Source organism: Pezoporus wallicus, unplaced genomic scaffold (genome assembly GCF_028554395.1).
Source record: "Pezoporus wallicus isolate ANWC-B61680 ecotype Strahan unplaced genomic scaffold, APGP_CSIRO_Pwel_v1 contig_5967, whole genome shotgun sequence".
Lineage (NCBI taxonomy): Eukaryota > Metazoa > Chordata > Aves > Psittaciformes > Psittacidae > Pezoporus > Pezoporus wallicus.
Genome location: NW_026639377.1, coordinates 3,110,098 through 3,133,529, shown reverse-complemented (window position 1 = coordinate 3,133,529; position 23,432 = coordinate 3,110,098). Strand labels below are relative to the sequence as shown.

General features: G+C 44.0%; 1 protein-coding gene across 2 annotated transcripts; it reads right to left on the bottom strand.

Annotated features, from left to right (window-relative positions):
* Positions 1-1,295: 1,295 nt before the first annotated feature.
* Positions 1,296-21,062, bottom strand: CSRP3 (cysteine and glycine rich protein 3). 2 transcript variants are annotated; one of them, XM_057414364.1, is made up of 6 exons: positions 20,909-21,048; positions 11,985-12,116; positions 7,854-8,022; positions 3,347-3,482; positions 2,578-2,671; positions 1,296-1,466 (listed from the first exon to the last, which is right to left on the bottom strand). In XM_057414364.1, the coding sequence occupies exons 2-6, from the start codon at positions 12,094-12,096 to the stop codon at positions 1,387-1,389; spliced, it is 591 nt and encodes a 196-aa protein (XP_057270347.1). In that variant the 5' UTR covers positions 12,097-12,116; positions 20,909-21,048; the 3' UTR covers positions 1,296-1,386. The 2 variants fall into 2 exon arrangements, with proteins under 2 accessions (XP_057270347.1, XP_057270348.1); XM_057414365.1 differs by lacking the exon at positions 11,985-12,116 and having other exon boundaries at positions 20,909-21,062.
* Between the last annotated feature and the right edge of the window lie 2,370 nt (positions 21,063-23,432).

Below are 23,432 nucleotides of genomic sequence, written 5' to 3'. Positions count from 1 at the left end.
ACAAAGCCATAAGAAAACACCTGACTCTTTGCCTCCTGTTTTGCATGGATATATGCCCTGTTAGTGTGTGAAAATGGTTAAGTTGATGGTGGAAAAGAGCAATGTTGTCCTGGGTTCAGCTGTACCAGTTATTTTTCTCCTTCTTAGTAGCTGGTGCAGTGCTGTGTTTTTGACTTTAGCCTGAGAACAGTGCTGATAACACACCAGTGTTTTTAGTTGTTGCTAAGTAATGCTTATCCTGATCACAGACTTGTCAGTCTCTCATGCTCTGCCAGTGAGGAGGGACAAAAGAAGCCGGAAGGAAGCAGAGACAGGACACCTGACTCAAACTAACCAAAGGGGTATTCTATACCGCAGCATGTCTTGCCCAGTATATAAACTGGGGGGAGTTACCCAGCAAGCCCAGATGGCTTCTTGCATCAGGCTGGGTATCGGTCAGCAGGTGGTGAGCAATTGTATTGTGCATCACTTGTGTTTTTTGGTTTCCTTCTCACCTGTCAGTTTCATGTTCTCACCTCTTGTTTTTTCCATTATCGTTATTATTGGTGGTAGCAGCAGCAGTGATTTGTGTTATACCTTAGTTACTGGACTGTTCTTATCTCAACCCGTGGGAGTTACACTCTTTCGATTCTCCTCCCCATCCTTCCGGGGGCAAGGGGGGGAAGAAAGAGGGAGAGTGAGCGAGCAGCTGAGTGGTTCTGAGTTACTGGCTGGGCTTAAACCGTGACAAATGTATACAAAAAGCGCAATTTTTTTTTTCCACCTGCATGCATAGATCTTTAATAACCAGATGTCAGCCATGTTCCCAAGAAGAGCAGTGTGGGTTTGACTATAAGTCGAAGTAGGTAATAATGAAAACCAACAGGGAAACAGATCAAGATCAGGAAAATAAATACCATCTGGAATTGGTAACATGAAAGTGAAGTACTGCAATGAAATGCAATTCCTGTAGTTAAGAAGTGGGGTATTTAATTCATCTCAGTGAAATGCATTTATCTGTGACATTGTAGAACTATGCACAAGCAAATTCAAGTAAGAACAATGTGAAGCAGTAGCAGAACTTTATTGTAGCTTGTAAACATACAATAACAAAACTTACAACACTGTATTCTAAGAAAATGTTGATTTGCTTCAGAAATACCTCCCTTTGAGAGAAACAGACACTCAAAAGAGATTTGAAACTCAAAGTGAATCACATCTACTTTGCCTTTCCTGAACTAATCTAAGAATTTCTTAAGATATAAGCTCACAAGTTTTTTCCTGCAAAGTGAAAAAGATTAAACAAATGCCCTAGGTTCTTAGCAATATGTGATCTTTAATTTTTTACTTGACAGCTGTCAGGTAGTGCCATCAACAGCAGCTTGAGTCTTTTGCACCCATTGCTTCTCATTCACACTCCTTCTTTTCCACTTGAGTGAGCCCACCAAAGCCGATTCCTTTGGGACCAAAATTTTTTGCGTAGCAAACTGCAAAAGGAGAAGAGTGGTAAATGGCATCCTGAATGTTTTCACATAGAGGTAAATGACTTTTGGCTTTAGTACTACTACAAAATTTAAATTACTAAAAGGAAGGAAATCTGAATGCTTTCTTTCCCAGAAGTGTCGACAGTGTGCAACTGAAGTCACATGTTTGAATTAAACAGAAGTCGCATCTGATCTTCTCAAAAAGAACAACTTAAAAAACAATTAAGGGCCTCTGTATTTAAGATGTAACATTATCATTAAAGCTACTTTGCTACCTGAAAACACCCAGTAAAACTTGCTCTGCACAAGTAATACAGGTAGAGTAGTAAGTTAGAAATTTTACAAGGAGTTTAAAAGAGGATAATTCAGAAACTATTGATGGTATTTTAAACCATTCCATTTCAACTTTGTATTGCTAAGTGTATGCATAGCTATTGGTCAGAACTTTGCTAAGGAAGTAGTAAAGATCAGCAGATTTCTGCAGATATGATAATTTGATGACATGCAGTTGTCAGACTGTACCTAAAGCCACAGAATTTAAGTATTCTTCTCCAGGATTCCCTATCTATTTTAGCCTAGGATATAAAAACTTTGCATATTTTTCCTCTTAAGCTACTTCTAAGAGTCAGGTGAAATCTGTGAGCTTTCTTGATCCTAGAAAAACATTTGGATGTATAATGTAGCACTAATTTAGAAGAATCTTTGAACTTCTACTGTCAAGAATTCAAATTAGGACCATGACCTGACATGGATGACAACCTTTAGAGCTCTGTATCTTTGTATATTTTTTACTTTCCTTTTAGTGAATGAGATTCTGCAGGTACAAGAGACTGCCCAGCAGATCTGGCCAGTGTTCCTGTTGAAAGGTCTGAGGACAGAGGTAAGAGGGTGTTATATTTGTAGAAAAATTACAGCTTGAAAAATTACATGTTTACAATAGAAGAAGAAACCGCAATGTTACCTCTGCTTTCCGAAAGTTGTTAAAAAAAGATAAAATGGAATTTTGTGGAGTCGTGAAGCCTGCAGCAAGGTAAATCATGATGGCAGTACTAGGTCTGAAGAGACTCATTTTTGATTGTCTCAGTAACCCAGTTCAGCTCATTGCAGTTCTTACCTTTACAGTAGAGCTCTCCATCTTTGTCTGTAATATTTGTGGATTCTAGGCTCTTCCCACAAATAGCACAACGGAAGCATGTCTTATGCCAAGGCTGAGGAAATGAAGGCAATTCACCGTATATTACCAAAAGCACACAGCTAGCAGATACAAGGAACGAACTATTTTTAAGGTGTGAAAAGGTTAACATTTTGTTGGTCTTATGGCTTCCATTTTTAGGCATTATGGGTTAGTCTTTCTTTGATTACTTCATTATCCCATGTCAAGATCTTACTCAATCACTTTGTTATTAATGGAGGTCAGGTGAAAAGCAGGGAGCTATAGTATTACTCCTGGTTTGGCCACTTCTTTTGATATGCAGAGATAATATTCTAGTGAGAGTTCCTAGAGCAGAGAGCTAGCATGTCCTGTGAGACAGGCCTTTGGCTTTTCTAGTCGCAGGATCTCTTTGATACATCTGCAGTTGTCACTACTAATAAATGTTTAAATGGTAAATATCCCCAGAGATGGTAGTTAGTAGAGTCAGCCTGAACAGAGACCAGGAGTTGTTCTTCAGACATAAACAAGCTGTATAAACTTGAAGGCAACTTACAAAAAGCACATGGTTTTAAACCTTGAATGTACATCAGACTCCAACAATTTGCTGGTTCATCCTCATGTTTTTTCATTTGATACTGAGCAAAAACTTGAAATGTCAAGGACACATTTGCTGTAGTTTCTCACCATTATAGAAGTGTGTTTTGTTTTAGGTCCTGTAGTAACTACTTACTTTTCCTCCTCCCATAATCTTCTCTGCAGCATACACAGATTTGCCACAACGGGGACATTTATCCACATCTACCATCATTTTGGCAAATTTTGATGGATTAGTTGGTGTAGAAGGGCGAGCAGGCATAGGTGAGCCCCTAAAAGAGAAGTTTCCAGTGGTTTAAAATGTGGTTGTCATCCTAGAAATGTAATTTAATGATTTTTTTTTTAAGAGGTAAATATTAAATGACTGGTTTTAGACATGTGAAAGGGGAAAAAATGCAAGTTTTTCTATTGAATTCTCTATTGTGTGACTGAAAACCTGATGCTGTAACCTGTTTGGGACCGAGCATACAGAGCTGATAGCAGCCACATGCAGAAAAGGTTACCTTTAATGAAAAGTAAAAGTAGAAGAATGTTGTGTTATTGGGAGGCAAGAGGGAAAATAAAAGCAAAAGACTTCTCTGGTCTTTCTAACTGGCTGTCTCCTGGCACTCAGTGAGTGGAAAACAGAAATAAGATTTTGCATGCTGCTGTTTCTTTAGTTCCTATGAGATTTGGACAGGGAACTTAGAACAGGGGCTCTTGGCTGGCCTAGGGTCTAACGCACATCAGGAGAGCAGCTTTGCTTTGTATTCCTGTGCTTTGTGCTTTATGTCTTGGTGCAAGCTGAAGCCTTTCGTAGACTGGCTTTTGAATTATTGGCTTGTTTGGCTGCAACAGGTCACTGAATCTACAGGATTTGACAGTTTTTTTATGCAGAACTGTGCCCGTAATGGATTAATGTCTTACAAGGAGCTACAGTTAAATGCATTATATGAGCTTTCATTTCCTGCACAGGATATTGATTAATTGGCTTCCCTTATACAAGAAGAAAGCATCACTGATTTGGGAATGTGCAGCTTTTGGTTCAGCTGTAGCAGTTATTTTTATCCTTCCTAGTAGCTGGTGCAGTGCTGTGTTTCAGCTTTAGACTGATGTCATGGTTTAAGCTCAGCTGTAAATCAGCCACACAGTCGCTCTCTCACTCCCCCTGCTTCTTCCCTCCCCCTGCTCCTGAAGGGATGGGGAGGAGAATCGAAATAATGTAACTACCACGGATTGAGATAAGAACAGTCCAGTAACTAAGGTATAACACAAATCACTGCTGCTACCACCAGTAATAATAATGATAAGGGAAATAACAAGGGAAGAGAATACAATACCACCCGCCGACCAATACCTAGCCTGACCCAGCAGTGAACTAGCCCTTCCAGGTAACATTCAGTTGACATCCTGGGCATGACATGCTGTGGTATGGAATACCTCTTTGGCTAGTTTGGGTCAGGTGTCCTATCTCTGCTGCTTCCCAGCTTCCCCTCCTCCCTGGCAGAGCATGAAACTCACAAAGTCCTTGGTCAGACTAAACATTACTGAGCAACCACTAAAAACATCGGTGTTATCAGCGCTGTTCCCAGGCCAAAAGTCAAAAACACAGCACTGCACCAGCTACTAAGAAGGAGAAAAATGTCTCCTACTGCTGAACCCAGGACAGTATCCACCCCTTATTCCATACCATTCACCCAAATTTTCAATATACCATCACTCTTATATATATACCTATATATATATATATACATATGCACACACAGATCATTCCTTAATGTATGGACCAATCCCTGTAAAGCTGCTGAGTCCATCCAGTCCATGATATCAGGCTCCACCTCTTGTAACAGTCTTTCAGAGCAGGAGAGGCTGTGTGCAGTGTTCACACTTGTCAATAACCAATAGTATCCATTCCTAAGTCCACCCCTCCATCATGAGTCCATCTCTATGTTGCATCTTTGCCCTGATGGCCTGAAGTGCCATGGGCCCACCAGGCTCAAAATAATTCACCGTCCCCTTCATCAGATTCTGCAGCTTGTTGCTGGGGACTCCATACAGCTGCCTTCCATCTCCAGTGCTTCCAAAGCACTGGAGGGGCCCAGTGGACTAGATACTCACCCATACTGTCACACACACCCTGCCACTCATGACTGTCCAGCCTTGGGGAAAACCTCTTGATCCTCCTATACCATAGTCTAACCCCAGAGAAGACCCAAATACGACTCTGCTTAACTTTGAGATCAGACAAAATGGTTGTGGGTAAAACACAGTCTGTGTTTGTGCCAACATGCTGATCCCCATCACAATCAGCAGGCAGGTCCCAAGGATACCCAAAGGCCATTCAAAACCTTCAGAACTCTCAAACGATGCTGCTGTACTTGTCACTGGGGCTGGTGTAGCCGCTGTGCTTGCCGGCTCTCCCACCAGCAGCTTCTCTTTTCCTGAGTCCAGCTCTTCCTCCTCTGCCTTGCTGGGAAATGCTGCGTGGTCTCCTGCATCTTCCACTTGTCCTGGGTTCCCGAGGCTGGACCCAGATGAGGCGCCCAAAGGCGCATCCTCCTGGGGCTGGGGCTCGGGCTCGGCGGGCAGCTGCTAGGGAATGCTCCCAGCCACCACAGGGCTGGGTTCGGCTCCTGCGCGGGGCTCGGCTCCTCCGCGGGGCTCGGCTCCTCCGCCGCCTTCTCCCGCTGCTCGGCAGCCGCCTCCTTCCTCTCCTCGACCGCCCCGACCTCCTCCACCGGCAGCCGCTCCCTCCCGGCCTCCGGCCCTGCTCCCGCCGCCGCCTGGTCCCCGGGGCCGCTCTCCCTGGCCGCTTCGGCCACTGCTGGCTCCCGGGGCCGTTTCCTCTCGGCTCCCTGCAGCCTCACGAAGTTGGAGGCGAGGACAAGGGCTAGGATGGTTAAAAGCAGCCGGACGGCCGGGTTCATCCTGCCCTGCTGCCAGAGCCCGCCCATATTACAAGTCATTACCATAAACTACAGTGAAACAATAACCTTAGCCCAAGCCCTCCATCTGATAAACATTAACACAGCAAATACCGGCTGTAAGTAAGGTATGACATACTGAAACTGTGAGATCAAGAGCAACAACTTTGAGAGCCAGCAAATCAGCATTGTGATGAGTGACTATTAATCTAAAACAAAGAATGCGTTATCACAAATACAATTAGACACACTCCGGTCAGATCTGTCATTATCTCAACCCTTCGTGCCCCACGTTGAGAGCCTAAAAGAACTGTCGTGGGCTAAGTTCAGCCGTAAATCAGCCACGCAGTCGCTCTCTCACTCCCCCCAACTTCTTCCCTCCCCCTGCTGCCGGAGAGATGAGGAGGAGAATCGAAATAATGTAACTCCCACGGGTTGAGATAAGAACAGTCCAGTAACTAAGGTATAACACAAATCACTACTGCTACCACCAATAATAATAATGATAAAGGAAATAACAAGGGAAGAGAATACAATACCACCCGCCGACCAATACCTAGCCTGACCCAGCAGTGAACCAGCCCTTCCAGGTAACTCTCAGTTTACATCCTGGGCATGACGTGCTGGTATGGAATACCTCTTTGGCTAGTTTAACCTCTTTGGCTAGACTAAACATTTGAGCAGTAACTAAAAACATCAGTGCTACCAGCGCTGTTCCCAGGCCAAAAGTCAAAAACACAGCACTGCACCAGCTACTAAGAGGGAGAAGAAATGACTGCTACTGCTGAACCCAGGACACCTGAGAACAGTGCTGATAACACACCAATATTTTAGTTGTTGCTCAGTAATGTTTAGTCTGACCAAGGACTTTGTGAGCCTCATGCTCTGCCAGGGAGGAGGGGAAGCCGGGAGGAAACAGAGACAGGACACCTGACCCAAACTAGCCAAAGAGGTATTCCTCACCACAGCACGTCATGCCCAGTATATAAACTGGGGGCAATTACCCGGAAGGGCTGGGTCACTGCTCGGGTCAGGCTGGGTATCAGTCAGCAGGTGGTGAGCAATTATATTGTGCATCACTTGTTTATTGGTTTTTTTTTTTTCCTTTCCTCTTTTAGGTTCATATTCTCTCCTCTTGTTATTTCACTTATCATTATTATTATTGGTGGCAGCAGCAGTGGTTTGTGTTATACCTTGGTTACTGGACTGTTGTTATCTCAACCTGTGCGAGTTATACTCCTTCATTTCTCCTCCCATCCCTCTGGGAGCTTGGGGGGAAAAGTGGGGGGAGTGAGCAAGCAACTGTGTGTTTCTGACTTACCTGCTCAGCTTAAACCATGACAGAATCATAGAAAAATACTATAAAAATGCTCTGTCAGAGAGGACTATGTGCTTTTGGAAGATGGTATCCCATTAGAATTCCTTTGCTCAAACATCTCAGTGTGTTTGTAAGTACTGCTTGAGCCACAGGGAGGATTTAGAAGTGTTATTTCCTCCACTGAGAGGAGAGTTAACAGTATGTAGTAGTGTGATTATTTCTGTAACAGTAACACCTCACTGTGTTTTAGCTTCTGACAGGAGGAAAAAAAAAAATAAATTCTTATGTTCTGTAATAAACGTGACATTACAACTGTGCTACTAATGGTAGATTGCAATTGCAGTTAATATTTATGCCTATGGTGGTATATAAGGGCCAGGAAAAGCACCAGCAAAAGGTGCCATCAGTGGGATGTAACTCACTGTTGCAGATTCAAGCCCAGATGGTCACCAGTATCAGTGCTGAGACATCCTGCCCCTTGTCCGAAGCCAATTCCTTTGGGACCATATTTTCTCCCGTAACAAGTTTTGCAGTAGATTTCAGATTCATGCGCTGCCACTGTGGTACTGTCCAGAGCTTTCCTGCAAGCCACTGAGATCAAGGGAAAAGAGGAATTTTTATACATCAACGTTTTCAAATTGGAATTCATAGGGTTCAGAGTAATGACTATTAGTGTTTATTTTTGTTTATCTTTATAAATACAGGAAAATAAGATATCCTGTAGTCAGTCTAGAACTTCATTGGGCTGTTGCTGAAGTAGTTGTGCATGCAGTCAATGTGCTCTTTTGCCACTTCGAAGTTCTACTTTAACCCTAGGAAAATCATGTGCTCACCAAGACAATTTGTCTGGATCTTGTGAAGGTGAAGATGGATTTGAGGGCATCATCCTAAACTCCCAACCTTAAAAAAAGGCAAAAAGGAGGTTGCAGGGGTGTTGATTTTGCAGTGCATCTGCATCTTTTGAACTAGTCACTCTGAGTCTGTGGCACCTTTCTCATCCCAGCCCATGCTGGTTTATGTGACATGCTTCTAAAAGAGGATATAAAGTCCAGGGTCAAGCAGGACATGTGTTTTTATTTATTTGATGAGTTGTGTAAGGCAAAGCAATGATCCCAAGTAACTGGTGGGCTCTGCTGTGGTAGTCTTCTTCCAGGAGGGCAAGAGTACAATTATAGCTGTTCCAAAGCCAGAGACCTCTTCCTAGTCATGTTCTTACAGAGAAATACTTCTTGGCTTAGCTCACTAGGAGCAGCCCAGGAGACTTTTAGACAGGAGGTGTCATAGGAATGCCCAGCATTTGTAATGAAATACAAGTTACATCCTCTACAACACTGCTTGAAACCAGGCCCCAGCTTGGAAAGACCCAAAGTTAAATGAGTGCAAACAGCTGCTTATTTGGGGAGCTCAAGAAGCAAGTATCAGTGTTCTGGGAAACACAAGCTGCACCCAGAGCTAAGCGGCGTTGCTGAGGTGGGTCTTGCACATGGTTATTCTACTCTGAAACGTGGTCAGCATTTAGAGGTTGGATCTGTTAGCAGTCCAGGGGGGATCTCCTTGCTGCTGATGGATGAAAAGTGGACAGTAATGAATGGCAAAACAAATAGTAGCTTCGCTCCTCATCTGCCTGGTGTGCAGTGTGTGCTGCAGTGTTCTGGGAGCTCAGCATGAGGTAGTTCCCACCCCACTGCGAGAGGATGAAGCTTTCAGTTCAGAGGACTTCTAGAAAAGTCAGGGTTTGTAATATGCTTAGAAATTGAAATTTCAGCACTTCTTAGAAATTGTTCACTGTGTCAATGGTGGTTGATATGGAGGAGAGGAGAATAAGCAAAAACTCTCTCTCCACCTCCCTTCTAACCAGTGTGTGCCCCACAGAGGGCATTCCAGTCATGCACAGGCTCTTAAGAGCTGGGTAAGTGAAGGTGCTTAGCTCACATAAGCCGCAGAAACCAGTGAAATACAGAAGTATTGGCAGTGGTGGAAAGTTCAAGCTCTTGCAGAGCTAGGTGTCTGATTGGTCCCTTTCCCCGCATGCTATTTTCATTGTCCTGCTGTGAGTCTAAATTCACTCTCATCAGGGAATTTAAGCTGATACTGGAACCTTTGCAGTTTTAATTCTATTACTCTGTGCGTGTGTGTTTGGAGGAGATAATTTGCAAGGACCTTTACATTTAATAGAAATAAAATTAAGGGCTTCTGTAAATGTGTGAAGCTGATCTCTTACGCTACAGTCTCTTCTGCTTTGAGATGGTAATTATGTTTGCTAAGGGAGTTAAGGAATGATGGAAACTCCAGGAGTAGATAAAGCGTTTCTATTTCTGGCACTTTAGGGATACAGTATCAATTCACCACAACAGATGGAGCAAAAGCCCTTGAAGTGCTACTGTTGAAATAACTTTGAGACCTGTCATCTGCCAATAGATACTGTTAGTGAGCCCGCACCAAGAAGTTTCAGGTTAATGATATGGATCCTGCCAAATGTCCATCACAGCTGCGGACTGAGTAAAAGCTGTCAGGGAAACAAGGTAGGCAAACAGCAATCTCATATTTGTAGGGAAAAACTGTGGAGTGAAGAGAGTGTGATTTATAGTTTAGTTTCTCTGGTTCTTACTGCGTTTACAGGTTGATTGGACTTGTTCATAATTTTGGCCAAATTGAACTTCTTGGTTGAAAACCACGTGGTGTGGCTTGTGTGTCTGCTCTAATAAAATGTAAAATATCAAATATATTTGAAATATATTTGAGATAATAATCTAGAAAGGTCTAGATAGGTTAAGTGTTTCTGTACCTGGGATTAGGTTGAGAAGGATTGTTTTTGAAATCCTAGAATTGGTTAATTGAAAAGCCTATGAACATGATACATGATACTGAGTCATCCAGAGCTGCTGATTAGTGTGTGAATCATGGGGAAAATAAATCCAATTAACATACCTCTCGTACACCATCTGGGCTTAGATGCATCTTTAGCTTCTGACCTTAAACATACTTCTGCTAGGAATCCTTTTTTTAGTATCTAACCTATTTAATGCAGACTTATGACTACCAGGAGCCAATCAAACAAACTCCACAAAACCCCCAACCAACAAAAGAAAACCCACAACAAAGCAAACAAACAGCTGGTAGAGCTAATGGTTGTATGCTGCTGATCATGAATCACTAGGAAAAAATCAGTTATGCTAAGAATGAAGCTTAAATTGTTCCAGTATTAGGAGGGAGAGAAATGTTATTAACTATGCCCTATTAGGACACCTGTTTATATTAGACACTAGAGAGTCTACTCATTTGCTTCCTGCTGTACCATTTTCTAGCATTTAGTAAAGCACAAGCATCAATTAAAGCTTTTCTCATAACTGCCGCATTCATGTCCCTTTCCCTGTAGTTTCTCTGATACCCAGTATTAATTGCTATAGTCAGCAAATGGAAGCAATAAGAAGTCTCTAGGTTTGATAGGCCGAGACTTTTTAACCATTCCGTAAGCACTGGCTGAAGGTTGTCAATTAACTGAAAACTTCTTGAGGAAATTCTTAGTGTTTTATGCATCACTTGCAGGGTACTTAGAGAAAGGGAAAGACAGCTTTAGGGTGTCCTTCAGACTGAATTCTGCATAGCACTATACCATGCTGTCTGGTCATGTTGGATCAGTCTCATGCCTCCAAATGAGAAAGGAGGGTGAAAAACTGGATTCAGTGGCTTCTAAGCTGTCATGCTGGAATTCATACTGCTAAATCTCAAATACTAAATCTCAAGCGTTGCCTGCAAAGTAAACTATTTAGCTATCTTTAGCTCTTATCTAGATAATGGCTTTAAGCTGGCAGAGGGGAGATTTAGATTAGGCATTAGGCAGAAGCTCTTCCCTGTGAGGGTGCTGAGGTGCTGCCATAGGATGCTCAGAGGAGCTGTGGCTGCCGCATCCCTGGCAGTGTTCAAGGCCAGTTAGGACAGGGCTTGGAGCAACCTGGTCTAGTGGAAGGTGTCCCTGCCTGTGGCAGGGGGTTACAACTGGATGAGCTTAAAGTCCCTTCCAATACAAACCAGTCTGGGTCTGTTTGCTGCAAAGGGCTAGAAAATGGGGTTTGATTACTGAGAGCTGCCATGGATTGGCATGGTGGCATTTCAGAAAACTGGCTGCTGCGTTTAGAAAGAGATATGGTAGTTTTCCATCCTTCCATGACTAAAAAGATGGGAAATGGCTTTTACCTTTAGGTTTCTAGAGAGTGCCAGACCAGAATCCGTCTGACTGTGGTGTACTTTGGGTCGGATGACTAACACGTGACTGCCCTCTACTTTGAACTTCCCCAGAAGTAAAATGCAAAACTTCACAGAACTTTCTCCGTGTGAAATCCAGTCTGATGCTGGTTGCTTCTATCATCCTGTTTGTTGCTCAGGGTATTTAAACTGCTGTAGGCATCCCATGAGCAAATACATTAAATTGGGGAAACTATGAAACTTCTTTATTGCATGCAGAGTAGTACAAAAGCAAATTTACTGTCTTTAATGGGAGCCTTTTACAGAGCTATGTGAATACTGTGGAGTTAGAAGGGTGTAGCCCAGCTTACTGCAGAGGAAGCACGTCTTGTGGAAACTCCTTCCATTGCACTGGATTTCCTCAGCATGGTACACAGTCTTTTCACAGGCACCGCATTTGGCTCCACCTCCCCAGTTCGGCATCTTTATATCTGAAGAGAAGCCTAGAAAATCAAATCATGTCATTAAATACATCACCAGAAGTGAATTATTTTAAAAACAACTGTCCTGTGGGATCCTTTTCTGTAAATAAGGATATTCCTTAGCTCCGTATATCATGATGGTAAGTACGTGAAAGGTGTTTTTGTGAAAAGGTGCCAAGATCACTCAAACATCCTCTGGAGAGGTGTATCTAGCATTTCTTTTCCAACAAATTGTCATTTTCTTTCAATTCTGCCCTTCCCTGTACCCCAGGGTAGCCTTTTCCCCTTTGTTTTTTGCTCTATGTGTGTTGATCTGGTTTGGCGAGGCAATTTTTATTGGAGGTGAGCAGTCACTTTGAACTCATTACAGGAGTTTAAGCAAACGTGGACAATATTTCTCAATGTGTTCTACAGAACAGCATTCTACTGAGAGTCTCTGCTAAAAGACAGCAGGTAGAACTATTTGTTCCTCCCAAAGCAAGTGCTAGTTCATCCAGTGCCACGTGAGCTCCCTTGGTGACACGTGTAGAGGTAATTTTTGGTGTCAGTATGATATCATTTTACACAATTCAAACCTGGATAATTTCACCTTGAAGTTTCATGAACGTCCAATGTTATTCACACACACAGTATTCACACACACAGTAAGCTAGAGATTGGAAGGGACCTCAAAAGATCATCTAGTCCAATCCCCCTGCCGGAGCAGGAACACCTAGATAATGTTACACAGGAATGTGTCCAGGCGGGTTTTGAATGTCTCCAGGGAAGGAGACTCCACAACCTCCTTGGGCAGCCTGTTCCAGTGTTCCGTCACCCTCACTGACAAGAAGTTTCTTCTCAAGTTTAAGTGGAACCTCTTGTGTTCCAGTTTGTACCCATTACCCCTTGTCCTATCATTGTTTGCCACTGAGTAGAGCCTGGCTCCATCCTCGTGACACTCCCCCTTTATATATTTATAGACACTAATAAGGTCACCCCTCAGTCTCCTCTTCTCCAAACTATAGAGACCCAGCTCCCTCAGTCTTTCCTCATAAGGGAGATGCTCCACTCCCTTAATCGTCTTTGTTGCCCTTCGCTGGACTCTCTCCAGCAGCTCCCTGTCCTTCTTGAACTGAGGGGCCCAGAACTGGACACAATACTCCAGATGCGGTCTCACCAGGGCAGAGTAGAGGGGAAGGAGGACCTCTCTCGACCTACTAACCACCGCCCTTCTAATACACCCCAGGATGCCATTGGCCTTCTTGGCCACAAGGGCACAGTGTTGGCTCATGGTCATCCTGTCGTCCACTAGGACCCTCAGGTCCCTGACCCCTACACTGCTCTCTAACAGGTTGTTCCCCAACCTATACTGGAACCTGGGGTTGTTCCTGCCCAGATGCAGGACTCTACACTTTCCCTTGTTATATTTCAACAAGTTATTCCCTGCCCAACTCTCCAGCCTGTCCAGGTCTCGCTGGATGGCAGCACAGCCTTCTGGCATGTCAGCCACTCCTCCCAGCTTAGTGTCATCAGCAAACTTGCTGATAGTACACTCAATTCCCTCATCTAAATCATTGATGAATATATTAAATAATACCGGTCCCAGTACTGACCCTTGAGGCACTCCACTAGTTACAGGCCTCCAACTAGACTCCGCCCCATAGACTACAACTCTCTGGCTTCTCTCCTTCAGCCAGTTCGCAGTCCACCTCACTACCTGATCATCCAGTCCACATTTCCTCAATTTAGCCGTGTGGGAGACTGTGTCAAATGCTTTGCTGAAGTCATGGTAGACCACATCCACCGCTCTGCCATCATCCATCCACCGTGTTATTTCCTCATAAAAGGCTAAGAGATTGGTCAAACATGATCTCCCCTTGGTGAAGCCATGTTGACTGCCCCTCATAACCCTCTTATCCTTGATATGCCTTAAGATGGCACCAAGGATAAGGTGCTCCATCACTTTCCCAGGGATGGAGGTGAGGCTGACAGGTCTATAGTTACCCGGGTCCTCCTTCTTGCCCTTTTTGAAGACTGGAGTGACATTTGCTTTCCTCCAGTTCTCGGGCACCTCTCCCGTTTCCCAAGACTTGGTAAAGATGATGGAGAGTGGTCTAGCAATGACTTCCGCCAGTTCCCTCAGCACCCGCGGGTGCATCCCATCTGGACCCATGGATTTATGGATGTCCAGATTGCTCAACTGGTCTCTAACCCATTCCTCATCGACTAAGGCAAACCGCTCCGTTGACCTGACTTCATCTAAGGTCTCAGGGGTACAGGGCTCTTCAGGACTGCCTGCAGCAGAGTAGACAGAGACAAAGAAGGCATTCAGTAACTCTGCCATCTCTTTATCTTCTGTCACCAGGGCACCCATCCCATTCATCAGTGGGCCTACATTGCCTCTGGTGTTAGTTTTATCTGCCATGTATTTGAAAAAGCTCTTTTTGCTGTCCTTGACCCTTCTTGCCAGGTTTAATTCTAAGGAAGCCTTAGTCATCCTAGCTGCCTTCCCACATCCTCTAGCAGCAGCCTTATATTCCTCCCAAGTGGCCAGCCCCTCCTTCCATGACCTGTAAACTCTCCTCTTCCACTTGAGCATACCCAGCAATTCCCTATTTAGCCGCACAGGTCTCCTGGCCCTCTTCCTTGACTTCCTACGTGTCGGGATGCTCCGATCTTGAGCTCAGAAAATGCAATCCTTGAATGTCAACCAACTATCTTGGGCCCCTTTACCTTCAAACAGCCTTGCCCATGGGATTTCCCCTAGCAATTGCTTGAAAAGGCCAAAGTTTGCCCTGCTAAAGTCCAGGGTTGCAATTCTACTTGCTATTCTACTGGTCCTACCACACAAGATCCTGAACTCCACCATCTCGTGGTCGCTGCAACCAAGGTAGCCCTCAACCCTTATTGCTTCGACCAGATCCTCCTTGTTAGTGAGGATGAGATCCAGCAGCGCTCCTCTCCTGGTCGGCTCATCCACCATTTGCAGGAGGAAGTTATCATCCATACACTGGAGGAACCTCCTGGACTGTGGCTGGGTTGCCGAGTGGTCCTTCCAGCAAACATCAGGGAAGTTAAAATCCCCCACGACGACCACGGCCTGTGACTGTGAGGCCGCTCTCAGCTGCCTGTAGAAGGCCTCGTCAACTTCCTCACCCTGATCTGGTGGTCTGTAACAGACACCCACAACAGTATCCCCCCTGCCAGCCCGCCCCTTAATTCTCACCCACAGACTCTCAACTCGCTCGTCATCTGTCCCTGGACAGAACTCGGTGCATTGTAGCTGCTCTCGCACATAAAGAGCAGCCGCACCACCCTTCCTGGCTGGCCTGTCTTTCCTGAAAAGGACATAGCCCTCCATGACTATATTCCAGTCATGTGAGCTGTCCCACCACGTCTCTGTAATTGCCACCAGATCATAGTCTCCTGACTTAACACAGGTTTCCAACTCCTCCTGCTTATTTCCCATGCTGCGCACATTGGTGTACAGACATTCCGGGGAGCGAGCTGAGCGCACCGATTTCACCCTAGGATTATAGGAGGCCTCCTAGTCTTCATCAGTTCTGGAGTGCTGCCCCACTGGGGACATATTAACAGAAACAAGTTCTTTCTTGCTTTCCTTCATGCAACAGCTGCAAGATCGCTGTGCTGTGCAGCCATTATAAATCAATAATGGTTGGGTTCCTGAGGTGCTTAAGGTTTTTCTTTGCCAATTGTTTTTAAATATCAGGGCAGTGGTTACTGTTCAGTCCTTGTCATTCCAGTTACTGTTGGAGTGACTTGCCCAAGGTCACACAGGAGGGCACGGTGGGAGCCAGCAGCCCAGCTTGGGTCCCCTGACCTAAGTGAGTGCCCTTCCTGATGACTGCGCTATCACTCACCTGGAACAACCCTAACCTATGGTTTGCTCTTCTGATTTCTTGTTTGAGTCATCATTTCTGGAAAGTCTGGGACGTCATCTTGTCACCTGCATGTCGCATTATCGGGTTGTTCCAAGCTCCTGGCACAAGCTTTCCTTCTCCTTCTTGGAAAACCAGTCACCTTCTTTTTATAGTTCTTTTGAGGCCGGCTTCTGCTTTTTGTGTTTGATTAAATTCACCAGAAGATAGTCTTTACTAAGAGAAGGATTTTGAATGTGAATCAGGCCTGGTACCAGAGAATTTTCTTCTGAGGTTGAGAGAGGGGAATTTATCACAGCAGTGTTGTAACACAGCTAGTATTTTCAGTGGCTTGGGTTTTAGACTAACATTTGATGATTTCTGTACATTGGATGCTAATGTCTCATGTTTATCATCCTCTTGGAGACTTCTGCACCACATCTTATCAATTTCAGCCTGAAATGAACAAGTTCTACATGCAGGCCCTGCAGGCTGGACCTGAAGGTGATTCTTTCTGGCATCTAACATTAAAAATTGTGCCATGGTCTATAAGACATACTATAGACACATTTGCTGCCTTCCAGCAAAAGGAAGGTAGCATATGAGTGTGTGCACACAGTGAAGCAGTACCACTGAAGACATACATAGATACATGCTCATGTTTTACAATCAATATTTGAGAACAGTGGGGATACCAGCATATCCAAACATCTTCACTGTGGTTTTAGTATATCCCTAACCCTGTATAATTCCATTTCACTGTTGGGGCTGTTACCTGTGGTAGGCAGCATACCTGCTGTCCTCATGTGAGATCCAACCTGTTCTCCTCTTTGTAAGGCTAGTTTAGGCTCAGCTGAACAGCCTCCCTGGCTCATACAATAACTCCTCTGCTGTCATAGAGCATTCTTCCTCTCCTTCAGGCCCTATCTGTTGTCTTGAGAGGCTGTTCACAAGCCCAACTGCTCTGACAACCAGAAAACAGTAATGCATAAAGGAGAAGAAAACTCAACTTTTCTCTAACTCTGTTTATCTGTAATGCAACAAGTGAGCAAAAATTCACACACAGGGAACAGACTGAGTTTTGTCCCTTCTTACTCAGAGAAGGCATTACTCAACAGCACTGTTAAAATCTTTTTTTTTCCATCTTTTAAATGGGAGATGAAGGAATGGGGAGAAACATTTCATGTAGGTAAAATCTTTTTGTCTCATTCCACCATTCAAGCTTTTCTCCTATTTTAAAGTACTTTTGCTCTGTGCCATTTTTTATTTTTTTGATTAAAGTAATTCAAGTAATGCATTGACTGTTTTAAGAGAAGGGAGATTTAAAAGAGATAAATCAGTTTGGTGATGCTTTCTTGAATATTCAAATGAGGTTTTTGTGTTCATAATGTTCCCTCTCAAACTATGTTTCCAGCCAGCTCCCTGCCCCACTGGAACAGCACCGACAGCTGCCTGGGAGGAGAGCACATTCTACATCCAGTCTCTGTCAAACTGCTTCTGCTGGTTTAGTTCCCCTCAAACACACACCAAGCATCTTAGTCTGCGGCAAAGGGATACTTGTTGGAAAGCACCTCTAATTACATCATTAGCTGAAGGGAAAAAATAACCTCTGAATAAAAGCTGATAGTGCGCGATAGCGAACCTTGTGCTTTTACAGGCTGGGGTTAGAGCTCTGAAGAGAGCCATTGCTCCTGGGGCTAATTATGGCAACATGACTGGGCATGCATACACATTTTCCATGTTTTTCTGGCATCACCTGATGGGAAGATGTAGGAGAAAGAAGTCACAGTGACAACATTCCCATGAGGATCCCAGCGTAAGAAGGGCAACATGTGCTTGGATTAACTGCTGGGTGAGGAAGCAGGGCAGGTCCCTGCTCCTTGTGTTGTTGCTGTGCTCATCTATCCAAACACTGAACTGCAGGGGCCATCCCTGGGGATGCTGCCTGTGCAGCAAGCAGCACTACTACAGGCAAGTAAATTCCATAGGGGATGTGGCACTCGAAATTTCTACTCATCTAAATTATAATGGTGGATAAAGTGCAAATGAAACTCCATCTCCTGTTTGTCATAAGAAAAAATACACCCAAAATCTTGATTTCATTTAATTCCATGGGGCGTCACTATGTAAATCTCCTTGAAATTCCCTGACGCTTGTTGCCTTAATCTGGCTAACTTGCAGTCATTGCTAACCCCCCATGGTATATAGTGAGGAGTAGAGTGGACCCATTCTAAATGTATAAACTGCATGACAGGGAAACTTGCGTGTGTCAGTATGGCAACGTTTGCGGTCACTTGCAGTACTGTTAAGCTGGAAGAGTGTTTTGGGCTTACTCTAATAATACTCAGCAGCTTGTATCATTCCCCTTCAAAACGCAGCTGCTACTGGAGCAGAATTTACACATAGTGGATGTGCAGCCAAGGATACGTGCTCCTCATTATTTAGGGCTTGTGACATTGCTCTACAGGCCAGCCTCAGAACAAGGGAGCCTTTGAAGTGCTTCTGTGCTCCTGCACAGGCATGAAGAAAAGTGGGCTGTGAGTCGTAGCATACAGATCTGGATGTCACTGAACTGTCAGAGTGTCTCTAATTAGAGTGCTATTGGTAAGAATATATTTAAATCCATTGATCTAAGTGGGAAGTGGATGCCTGATGTAGTTATGTAGAGGAGTAAAAGGCAGCGCCAGTGGTAGGCAGTGTGATGCAGGTGAAAAAGATGCTAAAAGCATTTCTGGTGTGTCCTTGGCAAGCATGAGGTTTTTCCCTTCAAAACGCCTACACGTGTGATAGTCTAGAGCTCAGGTTGTACCTGAATAGACTGCAGAAGTCCTGTATGGTGTGGGTGGGAGGATTAGCTCAGGGGGCCACATGTGCTACAGAATGGCTTTGAAGGATAAATGGAATGGGAAAAGTTGATTTGATTCTTGAGCACTAGTACAAATGGTGGTAAAAGTGCTGGATCAGGACCAATGGCCTGGCATCTCTCTCTGGTTTAGTCCCAGCTAGCTGTTTGGTGTAGTCTCGGTTAGAATCATAGAATCCCAGACTGGTTTGGGTTGGAAGGGACCTTAAAGTTCATCCAGTTCCAATTCCCTACCACGGGCAGGGACACCTTCCACTAGACCAGGTTGCTCCAAGCCCCATCCAACCTGGCCTTGAACACTGCCAGGGGTGGAGTAGCCACAGCTTCTCTGGGCAACCTGTGCCAGTGCCTCACCACCCTCACAGGGAAGAACTTCTGCCTAAGATCTAATCTCAGTCTCCCCTCTGCCAGGTTAAAGCCATTTCCCCTTGTCCTGTCCCTACAGGCCATTGTCCAAAGCCCCCCTCCAGGTTTCATGTAGCCCCTTTAGGCACTGGATGCTGCTCTAGATTCTTCCTGGAGCCTTCTCTTCTTCAGGCTAAATAAGCCTAGTTAAAAGCATAAAAATACCAATTCCTTACCTAATAAATAGCCAATAATGATATCAAATTAAATCACTGTCTACACTGAAATGCAAGCATCAAGGCCACACTGAAAATTCTTTTCCCATCTCAAGTCTGTGGGAAATGCCAGTGCAGCCAGGACTTAATTGTATCTAATCATAGCAATGCTGCTGACCTGTCCTGTGACCACCAGTGACTCCTTCAACTGCCCTTAGTGTTACTGGTCTCTCCAGCAGCATGGGAATAAGGATATAGATCTTCCTTTATCAAAACAGCAATAAAATGCTTCTATTGTTTTTTCCCTGCAACTACTGCTCACTCTTTGCTTTTACCTGGATGTGTCTGCAGCAGAAAGCACAATTCCTGACACTGCATGTCATTAAACCTGACTATGGTTTTGTCCAAATCTAATCCATCACAGCAAGCACTCTCTCTCAGCAGAATAGATTCCCAACAGAGATAACATTTGTCTTTGAAGATGGAGCTCATTTAATGAAGACATAATATAATTAGGTATTTATAATTATAGAATTATATAATCATAGACTGGTTTGAGTTGGAAAGGACCTTAAGATCATCTAGTTCCAACACCCATCTCTTCTATTCCAGTGCATTCAATGGGCTGTGGATACAGGTACATTTTAAGATTACTAAATGGTGTTGTACATTTAGCCTCCACCACCATCTCCTAATAAGTAGCATGGTTCCTTTATTTCTGCAGTAAACCAACACATAAGAGATGTGAATTTCTACACTGACACAAGGAAGGAAGTAGTTTCATTGACACTGGTCAGTCCAAGTTACACGAGCCCTTTTGAAACAGAGACTTTAGATGCCTTGATGTGAAGCACAAGTCGTGTAAAGCTGATAGAAAACCCCAGAGTCCTGTGTCTGAGTCCTTTGCTTTCATCTCTGCCCTTCCAGATGATCTATTAATTTCTTTCATGGTGATGCCACATTTCTTGTAAAACCTCCTTGATCTCCAGTTTTTCAAGAATTTAAGATTGCACTTGCAAAAAATGCATCCTGGCACTAGAACAAGGTACTTGGTTCTGACTTAAAATACAAAGACCCCGCACACGTTTGCGTGTAACATGTTCAGAGTTCAGCTTGGTCTGCTGAATCCTGCTGCACAGAAGACCCATTCCTTTTTATAGACCTAACCCTGGGATGTCAGCTTTTACTTTTTCTCCCATAAGATCCTTCTCTAAATCCTTATCTGTGCACTAAGTCTTCTAAGTGCCAAGCAAAACTTTTACAGACTGAAACGGTGCCGTGATAATTGAGATCATTAATGAGGATCCCCAGAGCCCTGGTCTTGCAACACTAGTAGCTACTCAACAGGCTGAGAAGCAGTTGGCTACTCCAAGTCTTAACTACTGCTCTCAGCTCTGTAGCAGTCATATTTCTGTACTATACCTACACATTTATCTTTGTCAAGCAATGAGTTTTTTCTACCACCTTTTAGGAAAAAACAAAGAATACGCAAACCTTATATCATTCTTGATAGAACCCAATATATCTACTTACTGGAGTTGCCTGATGTTCCTCCTTATTTTCTTGGGCCTTGAAGGGTTTGGACACTAGGGATTCCTGCACTCTTTAAATGCAATGGCCACCGCTATCAGCCCTATAAGCTGGGAGGGGAGGGCAGTGAGAGAGAGTTTCAGGGATCTGAGCAATGCCATTGCTATCACCAAGCTGAAAATAACCTCTGACAAAAGCCTGGCATTTCATTACCCTGATGTCCACTTGTGAGTAGGTGGACAACAATGCAGCTCCTCAGATTACACCTAGAGGGCATTCCGAACTGCAGTCGAGTAGATCAGAAATAAAGATTCAAGTTGTAGAGCTGTCGCTGCATTGCTTAAATGTGAATCATAAAAGTAATGGCTCCTGAGATGAGAATTTAGTCAGAAATGGTCATATTGCCAAAAGTAAATTTCCAAAATAGTTATTAAAAAAAAAGCCCCCAAAACCATTAACCAAAAACGGTTTGTAGGAACCTCTAAAACTCACTTTTAAAACTAGAATTTCCTTCTGATTTGATAGGTACAACTAGTTCATCTTTTAGGGTACAGAGAACTATGCTTTTTACTCTAATCTTTTTCCGGTTTAATTGTTACTGGTTTTACACATTAAGGTGGCTAGTGCTATATGTGGTGTTTAGCATCTCTAATCGCTGCAGAGAGTCTCCTTGGAAATGGATGATGCTGCAGGTACGTTAGAGATGTGGACAACAATAAAATGAATAAAGTTCACTTTCTACAAGGTTTTATTGTAAGGACTTTAAAGATTTATAGGACCTAAAGATTCAGAAGCTAATTCTCATTTTCTAAAGGGACACCTGAATTTAGCAGCTTTGTTTGGTGTCATGGACTTTGCTGTGCGTGGAAGGGCAGAGCCCCTGCAGCCCAGGGGTTAAACCCACAGGTCTGAAGCTGAGAGTCTCCATTCTGGGGCTTTCACAGGAGCATAAGGAAATTAGATAACAAATCCATGTCAGACTTTGGTATTTTAGGGGTTTGGCTGAGGCTACTTTACAACTCTTAGGAGGCTAAATACCCATCACCTGTTGACTCCAGCAAAGATTTTATAACACAGAGACAGGTCCTTGATGTAAAGTCGAAGGACTATTTTTTTCCTGCAGCAAGAGAGCTGGATTTCATCTGTTCTTGGTCCTCCCTGAATAGTAAATGGAACTCATCTGACTAAATGCAGAGGTGACAGTGCAACGTAAATGGTACGAGCATTTCTTATAAGACAGCAGTGAGGAGGAGTTGAGGCAAGACTGAGCTTGCTGCTAAAGGATGGAAAGCACTAAGAAGCTTGTAACCACTTAGTGTTTGCACCCTTGGTGATTTATCATAGAATCCCAGACTGGTTTGGGTTGGAAAGGACCTTAGAGCTCACCCAGCTCCAACCCCTGCCACGTGCAGGGACACCTTCCACTAGACCAGGTTGCTCCAAGCCCTGTCCAACCTGGCCTTGAACACTGCCAGGAATGGGGCAGCCACAGATTCTCTGGGCATCCTGTGCCAGCGCCTCAGCACCATCACAGGGAAGAATTTTGGTCCATTGTGGTTGTTGTGACTGGAGATTAGAACAGACTTGAAACATGCATCTGGAGCATACACATGCATGAATTTTTGTATTGCTAGTGTAGCGAGAGCGTAATGTTTTCTATAAACTAAAGGTAGGCACTTAAAACCACTGCTCACTGAATTAGAATCAGCGTACCAAAAGCAAAGCGAGCCTGAGGATCCCAGGGACCTTTCTAGAACTTGGTAATAGAACACATTGGGTGCTCAGGACACATTCAAGGGTAGGTGAGGCAGGTGGGAAAGCAGCAGGCTCAGCTAGTCAGAGTGAGATGCAGGTCTCCTGGGGAATGGGATGCTTTTTGCAGAACAGCAGTAGTTTTTCAGCCTGGAAAATGAACAAGAAATGTTATAAAGCCCCTGTGAAAATCAACGGACTGTATTTTGCCAGGAGCTGAGGGATCCCAGGCAGTGAGTCAGGAAGTATGTTCAGCATAAAGCAGTTTAAGAGCATTTCTCCAAGCGTAATTGTTGTGGTTTCTTACTCTGTCAACTGTGGTGTCCAAAAATGAAAGGTTTGTCGTTTGTTTCCTTTGAGTAACATAAGTTACTGTCAACTCTGACTCTATACCTGTAGAATGAGATTGACAGCAGGTGTAAAGATCAATCAATTCCCACTTTGGATAATGGAAAAGAATCTACTCACCAATGAAGTGAGAATTCCTCCATTTGCCAGTTTTTATTCTTCTCTCCTCCTACTTTATGAGTATTTAAATTGTGATCCTATTGCCAGGGGTATTCTGTGTTATCATTTTACATTATTAAAGAGCAAGCCGGTTGATTTTGCTGTCATTAACTGTTTAAACTATGTTTTTTTATCCAGTCCAAGCCTGATTCTCAGGCATTGCTGGCATTCCTACTGCCCTAATTTGGACAGCCAGGCATATCTCACCTGGGAAGGCAGATACCCTGGTTTTTCCTTTAATTTGTTGGTTACTCTTGGTCCTCTTAGC

Excerpts from the sequence above, each read along its gene's own strand:
- CSRP3 (XM_057414364.1), bottom strand. The coding sequence starts at position 12,096 with ATGCCGAACTGGGGAGGTGGAGCCAAATGCGGTGCCTGTGAAAAGACT. Across the intron at positions 8,023-11,984 it reads CAAGACGTGCTTCCTCTGCA|TGGCTTGCAGGAAAGCTCTG; the intron begins GTAAGCTGGGCT and ends CCTTGATCTCAG. Across the intron at positions 1,467-2,577 it reads TGGAGAGCTCTACTGTAAAG|TTTGCTACGCAAAAAATTTT; the intron begins GTAAGAACTGCA and ends CTCCTTTTGCAG.